General features: G+C 40.8%; 1 protein-coding gene across 3 annotated transcripts in view; it reads right to left on the bottom strand.

The window, feature by feature from the left end:
- The window catches only part of QRICH1 (glutamine rich 1), a 45,455-nt gene that overhangs the window by 11,433 nt on the left and 16,046 nt on the right, over positions 1 to 17,976 (bottom strand). For all 3 annotated transcript variants that reach the window (XM_037850596.1, XM_037850601.1, XM_037850608.1), the window contains one exon: positions 6,843 to 7,871. In XM_037850596.1, coding sequence (XP_037706524.1) covers positions 6,843 to 7,871 — 1,029 coding nt within the window. The remainder of the gene's footprint in view (positions 1 to 6,842; positions 7,872 to 17,976) is intronic.

The raw sequence follows: 17,976 nt of genomic DNA on the forward strand, positions 1-17,976 counted from the left end.
ACTATAATAAAAGAGTGGTGATCATATGAATGACCTTATGCTCCTTTTCTTCCAATGAGAATACAGACATACCTCTGTATTCTTATTTATTTTTACTGTGCTTCACAGAATTTTATACAAATTGAAGGCTATGGCAACCCTGGATCAAGCAAGTCAAGCAAGTCTATCGGCGCCATTTTTCTAACAGCATGTGCTCCTTTCGTGTCTCTGTGTCACATTTTAATTAAAGTATGTACGTTGTTTTTTTTGGACATAATGCTATTGCACACAACAGAGTACAGGATACTATAACATAACTTTTATCTGCACTGGGAAAGCAAATAGTTTTTGTGACTTGCTTTATTGCAATCATCTGGAACTGACCTGCAACATCTCTGACACATCCCTGTACCTCTGGTGCACAGTTTTATATAAACAGACAGTAAAGAAAGGTGTTACAAAACCTTTAGTAGACAGAAACAGGAAGAAATAATCCCACCTTTATATAAACCAAGGCCCACAACTATTATTCTGACATTGAGTGGGATGGGGGAAGGGGAATGGGGGGGTGCAGGGAGGTTCTTACCAAGGTCTACATTAGATGCTCAGTAAACCGGCTTTAATTCTCAGCACCTGATAAAAGCAGCCCTTTCTCCTTGTGAAACCCCTCCACCCAAAACGTTCTGGTTTGCTAATGCCGCTGTTTTGCAAAACACAGAGATGGATTGGCTTTTATAAAGGGGGTTTATTTGGTTACAAAGTTAGTCTTAAGGCCATAAAGTATCCAATGTAAGGCATCAACAACAGGGTACCTTCACTGAAGGATGGCCATTGGTGTCCAGAAAACCTCTGTTAGCTAGGAAGGCATGTGGCTGGCATTCGACTGCTCTCAGGTTGTGTTTCAAAATGGCTTTCTCCAAAATGTTGCTCTTGGGGCATTTTGTCCTCTCTTAGCTGCAGCTCCTCTTCAAAATGTCACTCTCAGTTGTTCTGAAATCCCTCTGCCTGTGAACTCTTTTCTACAGGACTTCAGTGAATTAATCAAGACCCACCCTGAATGGGTGGGGCCACATTTCCATGGAAACATTCAATCAAGAGGTCACATCCTAATCAGAGGTCACATCCTATTCAGAGGTGTCACCCAGTTGGGTGGGTCACATCTCCATGGAAACAGCCTAATCCAAAGATTCCAACCTAATCAACACTAATACACCTACCACCATAAGATCACATTAAAGAATATGGCTTTTTCTGGGGGACATAATAATACAAACCAGCACATTCCACCCCCTGGACTCTAGAAAAACATATTCTTTCCAAATACAAAATAGATTCCTCCCATCACTATATCACAAAAACTTAAATCCTTTCAGTAACAATAGGTAAGTACATGATCCCATCAAAATCAGTTACAGATGTGTCTGTCCTAAGCAAAATTCCCCTCTGGCTGTGGACATGTGAACCTTAAAACAAGTTACCTGCTGCCAATATACAAAGGAGGGACATTCACAGGATAAACATTCCCATTGCCATTAGGAGAAACAGTAAGGAAAACAGGGTTTAAGGGACCAAAACAGTTCCTAAAACCCGCAGGGAAAACTCCATTAGATTTCAAAGTCTGAGAGTCATATATAGAATGACATTTTATCCTTGGAGCTTGAGAGAGCTGGAGTCCAACCCCTTCCAAAGTCTTATGCGGCAGCCCTTTCCTCTCCAAACGCTGGGGTGAGTGCCACAACATATCCACACATTGGGGAGACCACCTTCTTCTTAGTCCCATCCTCCTCAAACACTGGGGAGCCACCTGGACTCTGTCTCTCGGGGGCAAAGGCTCTCCCCTCTCTGAACAGTGGAGCGGCGGCCAGGCTCTCTCCAATCCCTGGGCAATGTGCTCCACCCTCTCTGGGGCCTGGGGTAGCAGCACTCTTCTGAGCATCCAGGCAGAAGGCCCACCCTTGACCTCTGGGGCAAACTCACCCTTTTTCCATGTGCCTGTGTTGCTCTGCTCTTCTAGCCTGAGATTTCTCGACTCTAGACCTCAATTTCCATGATTCTGTCCTTGAAGAAATTTTTCCTTCAATTTGTTCCTTTGTCCCCTCCAGTCCAGACTGGCAATGGCTCCATATATACAGATCTCGCAAATACCTGGTTGGCTTGGCATGAAGCACACAGGGGTCAAAGCTATCAGACAACAGGAGTTTCCACAAATCCTTTCTGTACAACTACATCTCCAATCCTGGCTTGTACTGAAATGGCAGTCAGGTTCCATGTTTGGCTAAATCCTCATGTGGGGCTGTAGCTTCTGGGGTCTCACTTTTTGGAAACCTAGAGTTTTCCAGACCATCAATTTCTGGTTTCTTTGTACCCAAGAGTTCAGTTCTAAGTTTATCTCTCTGATCGCATTTTACTATAAGCTGCAAGGAGAAGCCAGGTCACACTTTCAATTTTTAGTGTCGCAATCTCTTCAGCTAAGTATCCCAGCTCATCGTTTTCAAATTCTGCCTTCCATCCAACGCCAGGGCTCAATTTTGTTAAATTGTCTGCCACTTAAAAACAAGGATCGTCCTTCTTCCAATTTGCAATGACCCATTCAACATGTTTGCTCAAGATTTTATCAGAAGTATTTTTAGAGTCCATATTTCTACCAACAGTCTCTTCAAAGCAATCTAGGCCTTTTCTATCAAGCTCCACACAATTCTTCCAGAATCTTCCCTCATCCATTCCAACATGTTTGGTATTTGCAAACTCAGCAGCACCCTACTGCTAGCACCAAAATCCATTCCGGTTTGCTAATTCTTCCATTTTGCAAAACACCACAGATGGATTGGCTTTTATAAAAGGGGTTCATTTGGTTAAAGTTACAGTCTTAAGGCCATAAGTGTCCAAGGTAAGACATCAACAATAGGGTACCTTTATTGAAGGATGGCCATTGGTGTCCGGAAAACCTGTTAGATGAGAAGGCATGTGGCTGATGTCTGCTTGCTCCCAGGTTGCATTTCAAAATGGCGTTCTCCAAAATGTTGCTCTTGGGGCATTTTGTCCTCCCTTAGCTGCAGCTCCTCTTCAAAATGTCACTCTCGGTTGTTCTGAGGCCCCTCTGCTTGTGAACTCTTTTTACAGGACTCCAGTGAATTAATCAAGACCCACCCTGAATGGGTGGAGCCACATTTCCATGGAAACATTCAATCAAGAGGTCACACCCTAATCAGAGGTGTCACTCACAGTTGGGTGGTCACATCTCCATGGAAACAGCCTAATCCAAAGATTCCAACCTAATCAACACTAATACACCTGCCCCCACAAGGCTGCATTAAAGAACACAGCTTTTTCTGGGGACATAATATATACAACCAGCACACCAAACATCATGGTTACTCAGGCTAGCGATGAATGTAATCAATACTAACTTTCAAAGAGTACTTGTATAAATAGGTAACTTACCACCTAATCTTTTTAAAGATTCTAAAAAGGACTTTTTATTACCAAATATTAAAACCCCAAGGTTAGGATTTTCCATTTCCTTAGTTAAGGATCTAATTTTAAAGGGAGACAACTGAGTTACCAAACGTCTTCAAAGAATGTGATTGGACTCTCAAGAGTGCTGAGAAACAGCAAGAAATCAATTTAAATCATGCAAAAAGCCTAGTTTCTCTTATTCCTTGACCAAACAAATGTGTGCAAAGCTCTGTGTAAGTCCTAGGAATGCATAAATACATTAAGTCACGGTCTGGGGCAAAGAGCTGATTCAATTTTCAATTAAGTGCTGGAAAACCTTGGAGATAGTTTTTGTCCTTGTCGTCACTAGAGTCATCAAAAGAAAGCTACTCCTTCAAAATGGTTCCATTAGCTCCCAACCATCCCTCTCAGACTCCTAATGCAGGCCAGGAAGGTAGGTGGGCTCAGGACCAGTTGCCCAAAATAGCACTTAAAGACCCAGAGTTGAGTCATGCAGAAGTCCTCTACTCCCCCTGTGCCCACAGGCCCAAGTCTCCCTAATCAATAGCCAGTTTCTCAGCTCATTCTGCTCCAGAGACAGCCTTTCCAGGGTTGAATCCTAATGGTATCCTAAAGGATACTTACTAATGGCAATTTTGGCCATACCATTTAACCAGTGCCTCAATTTCATCATTTATAAAATGGAGATATTAATACATGACTCATAAGGTTGGTGTGAGAATTAAATGCATTAATAAATGTAAAACATTGAGAACAGTGCCTGGCAGACACTATCAGTGATTATCATCTGCAGCAGGATCAGCCACCTAAGAGAATGCTGAAAACTATGGCTACAGACAGAAATCCCTTGAAAAGAGGACCAATACTGAGCCCTGAGGAACATCAATATCCGGCATTCAGATAAAGGAGCAGGAGATGCCAGCAAAGGCTCTTGAGAAGGAAGAACAATTAGAGCAGTAGGAAGAAAACCAGGAGAGGGTATTAATATGGAAACTTAGAAAAAAGAGTTTCAAGAAAGCAGGTGTGGTCTGCTATACTGCATGTTGCTATTAAATGAGATGAAAGCTGATGTGTCTATTGGATCTGGCTACAGGGAGGTCACTGAAGACTCAGTCATGAGTTGAAGAGAAAACTGGATAGCAAGTATAGCCAGCTTGTGCAGATAATGCTTTTGAGGGCTCTGGTAACAAAGCAGAGCAGAGAAATGGGGCAACAGCTGGAGCTGGATGCAAAATCAAGGGAAGGAGGTTTTCTCATAGATTTGGTTTTAAAGACAGTAGATACAAGAGCTTTTATAAAGGGTATGGCTCTCCCCAATCCATGTCAGGTGAACGAGCACACCACTTTATCAATAGATCTCTCTAGGGGACACACACAACTATCTTCCCCACAGGCTGTAAGTGCTCCAAGGACAGAGACTGTCTTATTCATTAATGTTCCCCAGCATCTAGCACAGAGCTGAAAAGAAGGTCAGAGGAATGTTTGTGTTGTAAATGAACAAATCTATCTTTACCTTGTGATAGGTACTCTTTCCAATTTGTCTTATTCTTGTAATATTAATTGACCTGTGTCCCTAAAAGGAATTCCCAATGGAAACAGTCTCTGAGGAACACGGGCCCACTGAAATGCACTCCAGAAAGAATCTTCTCCAGCTGGATGGCCCAGACACGCAAATTATACGTACAGACCAACAATCACCCAAAGTGACATGACTTGGGATTGGACCACCAGACCCAAGAAACCTGAGAGGAGGCCTGATGAGCTCCCTGAGAACAGAAGCTGAGCACAAGGTCCCATTACCAGTCTCCTGGCTGGTCTCTTCTATACACAATCATTTGTACTCACCATGACTTCTAGGATTTGGGGAAGATTTCCTCCCACAGGTCAGATCAAGCTCAGTTCTTCCCTTTGAGAAGACAACCGTCATCCTTCCCAACCCATATTTGCATAACTCTCAGAGTCCCCCATTCATGCTGTCCTAGGCCATGTCCCTTCTATCTATCTCTGGCTCTATATTTACGCTGCGCTATCTCCCTGGAACAGTCTTAGGTCAACCTAAACGGTAAACTAGAGTTCAAACCCCACTTTTCCCACAAAGACGGGTCTACTGACTCTTTAACCTAGAATGATTTCTGAATTTCCAGTGTGTGTGTGTTTGTGTGTGTGTAGCCACACAATGCCACACGATTAAACTGCCTTATAATTCAAAGGAACAGAAATTGTAAGTCTGTACTCCCACAAGTAGACTCTAAGCTACCTGAGGCTAGAAGTCTATGTCTTGTTCTACCTCTAGGTCTGACCTGATACGTAGTAGTTCATAACAAATCAGTCACCTAAGATAATTAGCTGTTGCCTCTATGAAACCACTTGGTCAGTCTTTAATCATTTATGGCTGGAATTTCTGAGTGTAGTCTCTAACAGTGCTTTGTTTGCCAATTCTCTCACACACATTCCCAGGAGACCCTGCCCTCTGAGGCACATTCTCTTCAGCAGTCCTATGAAAGCAGAGGCTCTACAGTACACTCTAAAGGTTTGTCATAAAAGGGACCGGAAAGTTCCTAAGGGCCTTAAAAGATTAATGTATACATACCTTTGTGATAAGCCTTAAGAAAATCTACTCAGAAAAGACAAAAGAGCCAAGTAACTTTAAAGGTAAAATGTCAACACAGCTCTACTTTGACACTTTTCCTTAAATCTATATTTATTTCAAAATTAAAAGTTAAAAAAAAAAAAAATCAACAGTTGGCGATGACAGAAAACAATTAACCAGGGCTTATCCCAACTATTTTCAAGGAACGCAAAAATACTTTGGGGAGGTACTGATGCTTTGATGGCCTATTCAAGGTGCCCAAAGGTAATTTTTAACAGGCCCAACAGGAGTTAAGTATTCTAGGTCTTTTAATTCACCTACACTGTCTCTACAGATCATGGCTAGAAAAGGAACAATTTAACAGCCTCTTCACCAGAGGTGAACAGTCTAGTTTATTGTACAGTTTGTACCCCAAACTACAAGGGCTCTGCTGGAGCTGTTCACTCCCAATACAGAGCTCCTAGGACACAGATAACAATTGCTGGGACTTTACTCTTCCTAGAAAGGATTAAAGAAGCAATTACCCCCAAAGTCTCCTTCCAAAATTATGGCCCCAAAGCAGTTTTTAGTCATTTCATTAACCTCCAGGCGCCAGGACAGACCTCCTGTCTGCTACACAGCCTCACCTGAAGGAAAAGCAGCTTCCAGACACCTGCCCAACCCCCACCACCACCTTTTAAAAATATTAAATACTGTATCACTGTAAGGTCAATACCATGGTAATAAACAAACCAGAGGTGCCAGAGGTTGTCAAGCAAGTTCTGTGTTGCACTGGGCTCTAAGGGAGCAGGATGCTCTACAGATAAGTCTCACTTACTGAGCAAGTAACCTGGAGCTGCTGCTGTGGCGGTGGCGGCGGTGTCTGTTCCTGGGGTGTTTGTTGTTGCGGCTGCTGCTGAGGGTCCCATATATGGACAGTCTGAGCTGTATTCTGGTATGTGCCTGCCACGGCCTGCACAGCCACTGGAATGTGGATGTTGCCATTCATGAACTGTGCTGGAAAGAGAGAGTTTGCAAGGGTCTGCACTACCTCTTCATGGGAGTTTTTCACTACAGACGTGGTGCCCACCATCTTCTCCTTGTCATCCTCCAGCTTTACAGCTGCCAGGGCTGTGGGCGAGCTACTGACGTGAACTGCGTTGTAGGCTTCCTGGGGAATGGCAATGTGGGTAATGCTTTGCTGCTGAGGGTCCCCCCGGGGCTGGGCAGAGTAAACAGGGATGGTCCAGGTTTCTCCTGTGGGGCTAGTAATGGTCCCAGTGGCACTGTACAGGTGGGCACTGTCTACTGTCAGTAAGTCTGGCCTCAAAGACACATAACTCTGCTGCTGGCCCTGTGGAATGGCCAACACGGTGGCCACCGGCTGCCCTGAGATGGCGTAGGACACAGTGATTGGCATGTCCACTTTGCGCTTCTTCACTGGCTGGAGAACACTGGCCGTGCCAACCCGCCGCTCCCCTTCCCGGGGTGAGCCCTGCTGGGACGGTGGTGGGGAAAGGGCACCCACGGTCTGGATTTGGATCTGCTGACCCCCAGCAAGAGACTGGCCAGCCACCAGCTGAGCCTGGATCTGCTGATGTGGGATGTGCTCCTCCGGGATCTCTGCAGCCTGGATCTGCTGGGCCGCCTGCACATGCTGCACCTGAATCTGGGCTGCCTGCAGCTGCGAAGGGCTGGGGCTCTGCAGAGACGGGGTCTGGATGGAAGGGGCAGCCGACTGCGGCGCCTGGCCCTGGATCTGCACCTGGACCTGGATGGGCTGCTCAGTAGGCTGGTGAACGGTGAGTTGTGGGGAGAGTTGCTGAGCCGAGACCTGCTGCGGAGACTGCTGCACCTGCACCTGCACCTGCAGTGACAAGATTCATCAGTGAGTGAGCCAGGCAGCACTGAGAACCCAGCCCCCCAGGGGACGAAGAGATCTCAGACAGGAATCCCAGGTAATGAGGAGGAAGGACTGCCATACCCAAGACTTCTGAAAAAGCCACAACCCCCAAAACTATATGCAGAATTCTCCTGCAACATGCTGCATGATATATCCACCCCAGAGAGCAAGCAAGACATTACATTGAGGACCAAGAAGGAAATATCAGAACTTTTGTTCATTTTTTAAACTCTCCTTTTAAAATGCCCCATTTTATGCTTTACACATTGATATTGTAACACAAGTACATAATTTATACATATATATCTAGGTGTGTGCTCAAAAAAGTTTTTATCCATAAATATCCATAAACATCTTGGGACTACTGTTGTAGAAGGCAGAAAGACAAGTACATCCTACTGACATTCAACTGCAAATTGCCCAAATCCAGATCAAAACTACCTCCCACTACGAACTAGTGGAAAACACTATGAAGACAAAACTTTTAAAATCTTCTTTGGAGACATTTCTAACTTTAGTACTAAAATGTCAAAACTGCTGCATAATTTTTTAGAGTGCTTATTTAAGATAACTTTGTTTTAATAGGGAAGGGATAAAAAGCACAGAATGCTGATCATTTAATCTGAGGAAGATTACTATATCCTGGAACACACATTTCTGATGATAATGTAGCTCATGTCTTACAGCCATTGTTTCAGAATGCAAAGCTGTCTGAAAAGATGTTGTACAAAGCATGCAATAAAAAAAGAAAACCTTTTCCTCTCAGACAGACATATCTAAATTACCCTAACCACAGGTAAGAATTAGGAAGGTAAAAAACAAGGCAGACAAGAAACAATATCTAATAACAGAAGGAGATAACATCACAAAAGAAAACCGAGGATGGTGCTGGGAAAACTGGGTATCCACATGCCAAAAAATGAAGTTGGACCCTTTTCTCATATTGTACACAAAAATTAACTCAAAATGGATCCTAGATCTAATGAGCCAAAATTACAACTCTCTTAGAGGAATATATAGGAGTAAATCTTCATGACCCTTGGTTAGGCAATGGTTTCTTAGATATGACACAAAAAGCACAAGTAACAAAAAAGACACACTGGACTTCATCAAAATTAAAAGCTCTTATGTTTCAATGGACATCATCAGAAAGTGAAAAGACAACCCACAGAATTGGAGAAAACACTTGCAAATTATATATCTGATAAGGGACTTGTTTCTAGAATATATAAAGAACTCTTATGATTAAAAAACAAAACAACAAATAGCCTAACTAAAAAAGGTAAAAAGATCTGAAAAGACACTTCTCAAAAGATGATATACAAATGGCCAACAAGCACAAGAAAAACTGCTAAACATTAATAACCATCAGAGAAATGCAAACCAAAATGACAATGAGATACCCCTTCATACCCACTAGATGGCTGTAATAAAAATCCAGGTAATAAAAAAGTATTGTAAAGAATATAGAGAAATAGGAACCCTCACAAAACTGCTGGTAGGAATGTAAAATGTCATTTTAGCTTTGAGTACCTACTATATGTCATTATTTTGTTTACATTAGTCAGAAAAGCGTTAAATGTAAAATTAGGGAAGGAAGACTTAAGCAACTCGCATTAAAAAAAAGAGTTAAGGAACTTTCTGACATTTCTTTCGTGTCAACATACTGAATAAGAAATCAAATAGTATATGTTCACAATCTTATGCATAACAAGTACCATAAATCAATAAGAAATTAAAGATATTATTTGTTTTACCTCCTACAGGGGGTTTAACAGTGTCATCCAAAGAGACATATCCAAGTTCTAACCTCCAGTTCTGTGAATGTCACCTTACTTGGAAATAGGGCCTTTGCAGAGGTAATTATATTAAGGATCCTGAGATGAGATCATCCTGGACTTAGGGTGAGCCCTAAATCCAATGACTAGTGTCCTTTTAAGAAAAAGGAGAGGGTGACTTGACACAAAAAGACAGAGAAGGGAAGGCCATGAGAAGATGGAGGCCGAGAGTGGAGTGTTGTATCTACAAACCAAGGAACACCAAGAACTGCCACCACCTTCCACAAGTTAAAAAGAGGCACGGAATGGATTTCAGAGCCTTCAGAAAGAATCAACCATGCCGACACTTTGATTTCAGATTTCTGGCCTACAGAATTGTGAGAAAATAAATTTCTGTGTTTTTTCTAACTACCCAGTTTGCAGTGATTTGTTAGCAGCTCTAGGAAACTCATACACCTTCCTGCATTTTAAAATTATTTATATAAAAACATAACTTTTGGGAGAGAAAGAAGATGGTGACGAGAGAGGAGTGGAACTAGTTAGCCCCCCTGGAACAACTAATAAACAACCAGAACAATTAGTAAATAATCTGGAATGACTGTAGGGGGACAAACGTGATCATCCAACCTGAGTTGGGAGGAATGCCAAGATTACAGCATAAAATCTGTAAGGAAAAACTGCAGACCAGAGCCGGGAGCCCCTCCCCCCACAGCCTGAACTGCAAAGCCTGGTCGTGCTAGAGAGCAGCACTCTCTGAGCAAGCAAATATAGCTCAGCTGAGCTCCAACTGGGGTTTTAATTAACAAACATGGACAGAGGCTTTTGGTGATGACTGACCTTGGAGAGCCAGAGGACCTTTGTGGGAAGGAAGGGAAGCCCAGAGGTCCCGGTGCTATCTCTGGTCGACAGGTGAAACTGAGGGTGGCTGCAGACTGGCGCTGAAAGGGGGCTTTCTGTCCCTTTTTCAGCTCAGTGGAGAAAGCCTCACCCATTTTCAGTTCCCAGTGCTCTGACCCAGACAAGGGCGGAGATAGCAAAGTCAGGAAGACTATTCAAATGTTAATGACCTCTCCCTATGGGGTATATCTTCCCTAAGAGGAAGAAGGTGGTGCCAAGCTCTACTTTCCACCTTCCATTCAGAACCAGACCCCAGAGCCTGGGGGAAACAACCACAGGCCACACCTCCTTTCACCAGTCTGGAGCTACAGGCTGACAGCCACCACCTGCTGGGCAGAAAAGCACAGTGACTTGACGCCTCACAGGGTGTATCAATCTTCTAAGACACTCAGGGAAACAGGATACTATTTCCTCCTTTCAAGACCTGAGCCCATTCTGGTCTGTGAAAACCTGATTGGGGTAACCAAGGAAACCAGATGCCGAGACAGCAGAAAACTACAACCTACATTAAGAAAAATGAAGTTATGGTCCAGTCAAAGGAACAAACTTACACTTCAACTGAGATACAGGAAATGAAACAACTAATGCTAAATCAACTTAAGAAGTTTAGGGAAGATATGGCAAAAGAGACGAAGCATATAATGAAAACACTGGGTGTACATAAGGTAGAAATCGAAAGTTCGAAAAAACTGGCAGAATCTATGGAAATGAAAGGCACAACAAAGAGATGAAAGACACAATGGAGACATATAACAGCAGATTTCAAGAGGCAGAAGACAACACTAAGGAACTGGAGAACAAGAAACCTGAAAGCCTACATACAAAAGAACAGATAGAGAAAAGAATGGAAAAATATGAGCGACTCCGGGAATTGAATGAAAACATGAAACACAGAAATGTACGTATCATGGGTGTCCCAGAAGAAGGGAAAAGGGGCAGAAGCAATAATAACGGAAATAATCAATGAAAATTTCCCATCTCTTATGAAAGACATAAAATTACAGATCCAAGCAGTGCAGCATACCCCAAACAGAATAGATCTGAATAGGCCTATGCCAAGACACTTAATAATCAGATTATCAAACATCAAAGATAAAGAGAGGGTCCTGAAAGCAACAAGAGAAAAGTGATCCATCATGTACAAAGGAAGCTGCATAAGACTATGTGCGGCCATGGAGGCACGAAGGAAGTGGGGTGATATATTTAAGACACTGAAAGAGAAAAACCACCAACCAAGAATCCTGTATCTGGCAAAACTGTCCTTCAAATACGAGGGAGAGTTTAAAATATTCTCTGACAAACAGACAATGACAGAGTTTGTGAACAAGATACCTGCTCTACAGGAAACACTGAAGGGAGCACTACAAACAGAAAGGAAAAGACAGGAGTGAGAGGTTTAGAACACAATTTGGGGAGATAGTAGCACAGCAATGTAAGTACACTGAACAAAGATGACTGTGAGTATGGTTGAAAGAGGAAGGTTAGGAGCCTGTGAGACACCGGAAGGAAAGAGGAAAGATAAAGACCGGGACTATATAACTCAGTGAAACCTAGGGTGCTCAACAGTTGTGAGGTAGAACAAATAAATGTCAACATTGCAAGGTGTTAAAAATTGGGTGCGATTGGGGGAAAAATACAATCAATGCAAACTAGAGACTACAGTTAACAGAAAAATTGTATTATGCCTCCTTTAATATAGCAAAGGCAATATACCAAAGCTAAATGCATACTGGGGGGAGGGGAGGCAGGACACAGGGAAGGGTATGGGACTCGACATTGGTGATGTTGCCTGACTCTTTATTCTACTTTAGTTTAATGCTGTCTTTCCTTTTGTTGCTTCCTAGCTGTCATGTTTTTTTTTCTTTTCTTTTCTCTACCTTCTTTGACTCTTCCTCCTCCTTTGTGGAAGAAATGGAGATGTCCTTATATAGATAGTGGCAATGGTGGTGAATACATAAATACATGATTATACAGGGAATCATCAATTGTTTACTCAGGATGGAATGTATGGTGTGTAAACAAAACCGTCTTTAAAAAAAAAAGGGTTGATGAAGAAACCTTGAGGGCACTATGTTGACTGAACTAAGACAGACACATAAGGACAAATATTGCAGGGTCTCACTGATATGAACTAATTATAATATGTAAACTCATAGACATGAAATATAAGTTACCAGGATATAGAACGAGGCTAAAGAACGGGGAGCAGTTGCTTATTATGAGAATGTTCAACTAGGGTGAACTTAAACATTTGGAAATGGACAGAGGTGATGGTAGCACATTGTGAGAATAACCAACAGTGGTCAATGGTCTGTGAATGTGGTGGAAAGGGTAAGCTCAGAGTCATGAATGTCACCAGAAGGAAAGTTGGAGGTTAAAAGATGGGAATGTATAAAACAGTGAATCTTGTGGTGAACAATGTCCATGACTAACTGTACAAATATCAGAAATATCTCTCATGAACTAGAACAAATGTATGACACTACAACTAGAAGTTAATAATAGAGGGGCATACAGGAAAAAAATATACATATTGCAAACTAAATAATAAAGTTAGTATTTTAACAGTATTTCATCAACAGTAACAAATGTACTATACCAATACTATGAATCAATAATGGAGAGGGGCTGGTTAGGGGTATAGGAGGATTTGAGTTTCCTGTTTTTGTCTTTATTTCTTTTCTGGAGTAATGAAAATGTTCTAAAAATTGGAAAAAAAAATTAACTGTGGTGATGGATGCACAGCTGTATGATGGTACCATGGACACATGATTGCATGCTTTGGATCTTTGGATAATTGTATGGGATGTGAATAATCTCAATTTTTAAAAAAAGTAAAAAAAAAAAAAACAAAACACATAACTTTTTTCCTGGTTAGATAATTACTACATGGTCATGGTAAGAATTTGGAAAATAAACTGAGTGGAAAAAAAAACAACTCAGCAATTCCATCATTCAGAGATAACAATTGTTAACACCTTCTAAATAAAAAGTATTTAACTTTATTTAAAGAATTGCTAAACTTCAGATAAATATTTCTTCAAGTTAAGAGTTCCTAAATGAAAAGAAAAAAATTTAAGAAAAGCATTTAGAGGTTGATATTGTTCTTTATTAACTCTATGTTTCTTAATGTCAGTGTAATTTTCTAGATTATAATACTTAGGTCAAGTGTCTCAGAAAACCAACTAACACACTGATACCTAAACAAATACACAAATATATATATATATATATATTTAACAAGCACTATTTAAAGTGTAAACCTAGATTTAAGCTGAGTCTCAAAAGACATGAAAAGGAAAAAGAAGATCCCTAAGCCTAATATCCTAGAAAAGTTTTACGTCAATTGGAGGGAGAAGGGATTCCTGTGGAAATGAAGTTAGTTTCAAAAAGCACTTTCTTATCCTCTATAGACTTCTCATTTTAGTTTCCTTCACATCTGAATGACTTTCTTATAGAGCTTTTTAAATCTTTTCCACGGTTCTTAACTGCCTTTCTTTTTTTCTACTGATTGGAAGAAACATAGGTACAAGTAATTCTGCTTTGGGTTCCTGATCATGTGGTATGTACAGTATTAATTACCTTCTTCTTGAAACATTCTGACTTCCTATTTCAATTGGATAGACTGACTGCTATCTAGGTCTTTCATACAGCTACCAAACTGGGATTAGACCTCAATTCTGAACTAGGTCTAGTGTTTTCTTTTATTCTCATGATTTCTTTCCTCGACTCTATTTTGTTGAGGATAACATCAAATAAAGTTTTTCAAAAAGAATATCTGAGTGAGGGCCACAAAAAAGCATGACCATCATCGACTTGGAAATTTGCTAAAAACGCAAATTCTCAGACCCCATCCTAAACCCAATGAATCAGAATTCTGGGGTGAGGACTAGCCATCTATCTAATAAACTCTCTCTAGCTGAGTCTAATGTATCCTGAAGTTTGATGAGCACTGGTCTATAAATCCTATTGTACTGTACTTCTAGATTCTTTACTTTGAAAATGAATAATCTATTTTTTTTCTCTCAGTGCCACTCAGAACCTAAGTAATCCAGAGCTTAACACAATATGAGGACTAAATACTCCAACAATGGATCAACGAGACAGCATAAAAAAGCATGCATATTAACCCAAATAAACACCGAAGCTAAGAAAACTGCATACCTAATACCATTTTCTTGATTTTTTTTTTTCTTTTTTTTTCCTACTTATAAAGTGTAAAACCAGTATTTTATTTAAAGAAGTGTGGTGGGTCAGCGAATGTGTTGGACTAATTTCCAAATTCTACCTTGTAAAGAGCATTTTAAAAAATTACTTTATTTACACAGAGAAGAGAAGACACAACTCCTCTCCCACATTTCTCTACAGTTGCACTGGTTCAATATCCATTAGTTACATATAGCCAGCAAACACTTGAAATGTGGCTAGTCCAAGTGACAATATGCCTGAAGTGTAAAATACACACCACATTTCAAAGACTCAGACCAAAAAACAGTGTAAAATATATTAATAATATTTATATCTATTACATGTTGAAATAACATTGGATGAGATAAAATATATTTCTAAAATCAAGTTCATTAGTTTCTTTTATCTTCTTTCAAAAAGAAATTTTTTTTTTAGAAATGACAATTTAGAATAACATGTGGCTCACACTGAATTCCATGTTCTGAGCCCACTGAAGAGGGACTGCTAAAGACGGTGTACAATGAGCCAGAAGAGTTCCCCAGAAGGTGGGGAGTCACAGAATCTAGAATCCAAACCCACCTGTATACCTTTTTAACTAGTCAGCAAAACCTTAGGTATCCTGGTAGAATTTTACACTCAAATGAAGCACTTTCGAAAATGGTAGTCTTTAAGTGTTAGACATTTATCAAACTCCTATTACACAAATGAATTTAGAATTTAGAAACATGATCAGGTAAGAGATTTAAATGCAAGTAAAGGACTAGAAACGAAGGATTAGAAGTCAGCAATAAATGGTCCATAAATCCTAAGTGATGGTAAGGATCCCAAAGTAGCTGATTTTAGTCCTGTTTTTGGCTGCAAATTTGTATTTGGAAAATACACCATATTATGAGTGCTGCCTCTCCAGCTGGAGTGCAGGCATGTGACCAAGGCTTCCCAAATTAAATATACTGCATAAAATCTGGACTCGGAAGGGAGCAAGATGAGGCAGCAGGAACCACAGTCCCATTTTCTAGTGAGAATGAAGGGATGTGGCAGAAATGGAGCATGATAGAAGTCCCAGTGAAATACTGTGGAGGGGTGAGGACCCAGGGGGTGGGGCTGAAGGTCTTTCCACTAGAGTAAACTAGCAACATAACCTGTTCCTGGCTGTGTAGCCTCCAAGGCCCATTCCATGGCCTGCTCATAAATTCCTTGCACTAGCTATTATCCTATAGTCAATTCTTTTTCTGAGTAAACCAGGCTGGGGTGGGGACTGGGAACTCAGGGTTGCCTGGTACTTATAACTAAAAATTCAGATGGATAAAGAAAAGATCACACCAACTTCAAAATTTAAAAATAGTATTGGGGGGGAGGTGTCATGGAAGTGTACCAAGATTTCAACTGCATCTATAACATTATATGTCTTAAAAACTAGGAACTGAAGTTGCAAACTGCCAACACATTAAATTTGGTTGGGAATACTTATTTGTAATGTTAGTCTGGATTCACTTCAAATGTTTGAAAAGCAACTGGGGCCCTAGGTAGTAATGGTACTAAGGAGTATGAAGAGGGAGAAAAGAGCAGAAAGAGGAAAAGGAGAGCAGAGGAGGGATGGAGGGAAGATGGAGGAAAGAGAAGGGATGATACGGAAGGAGGAGCTCAGGCAGACTGGCAAGCAACAGGGCACACTTGGGCCTTTTCCAGTATTAAATACACCATTAGGGCATTTACACTGGAGCTCTTCCTTTTGCCTTCAAAAGTCCCTTACATTAAATATGCTACTCTTCTACTTAGTCTTTGACGTATACCTTTGTCCCCATCAATTCACTGAAACTGTTTTAAGGATGCCAATTATTTTGTCAAATCCAACCATCTATATGCCGCTTCTAGGATGAAGAGATGAAGAAGTTACAAAAAAGGACAATACAAATTCTCTGGGGTAATGACAACTGGCTAAAAAAAGCAATTTACAAACAGCCTCAACTGTAAGGTAGTAAATTGATTTGAAATTTCAAATAACATTAATATAAGCATTATTTTTTATTCTTATCAAAAGGGTTAGGTTGAGAAGCAATACTATGCAGCAAAAGCCCTTTTTTGGGGCTTAACATCGGGGTTTGGGAGGCTAGAAGTCCAAAATCCAAGGCATCGGGAAGGTCATGCTTCTCCCCGAAGTGTGTAGAGTTCTAGTGCTAGCTTACTGCAATCCTTGGGGTTTCTTGGATAGCATCTCTATCCCTGATCTCCTCCTATGCTTTCTCTGAAGTCTGCATTCATATTTCCTCTGCTTATAAAGGTTTCCAGTAATAAAGATTAAGGTCCATCCTGATTCATTGGGCTACACACAAAGAGTCTTTTAACATTTGAGTTGTTTGAGAAAGCACATGTGTTCATTCCTCCCTTTCAGTAAGCACATATGTCACCTCTTTGGTCTCCTCCATTCCTTCAGTCCACTCCAGTTAAACTAGTCTTTTTTACCATTTTTCAAATAAGCAGGCATGCTCCCACCTCAAGGTCTTCCTGTTCAGAATGCTCTTAACCCAGATAACTATATGGTTAACTTGCCAGCTTTCTTTGGTCTTAACTCAAATGTCACCTGTAAAACGAGGCTTTCTTTGACCACCCCAATTACTTTACTTTTCTCCTCCACATTTATTGCAACATACCACAAGATTTTTCTTATGTGTCACTGGTCTCCCCCTCAGCTGGGATGTATTATGTTCCAAAAAGGCAACATAATACACTACAATTGTGTTTTGTTCACTGCTGTACCCAAGCATCTAGCAAAGGGCTTTATACATAGACATAGATACTGTAGGGGAAAAAAGGTTAAGAATCATTATCCTATACCTACAGGTTCAAAGCAAAATATTCCTAACACTTTTTTTTTTTTTAAATTACAAAAGTAGTACATGTTTAGTGAAAAATTTCAAAGAATTTTTAAAATAATGAGTCCTCTCCTCCTTGGCACTTTGCCACCCAGCCCAATCCACACTCCCCAGGAGTCACTACTGTTCTGCTGTGTATCTTTCCAATCCTAATTCTGTGTGTTATAATAAATAGTGTTTTGACCCTTAATCTAATAAACATCTTCTGTCAATACACAAAGATCTACTTCATTCTTCTGACTGCACAGGACAGTATACTACAACTGTACCATTATTTGTCATTTCCTTTATTTAAAGAGTAGTTTGTCTCTAATGCTACTACTATAAACAATGCAG

This window comes from Choloepus didactylus, chromosome 1 (genome assembly GCF_015220235.1).
Source record: "Choloepus didactylus isolate mChoDid1 chromosome 1, mChoDid1.pri, whole genome shotgun sequence".
Classification (NCBI taxonomy): Eukaryota; Metazoa; Chordata; class Mammalia; order Pilosa; family Megalonychidae; genus Choloepus; species Choloepus didactylus.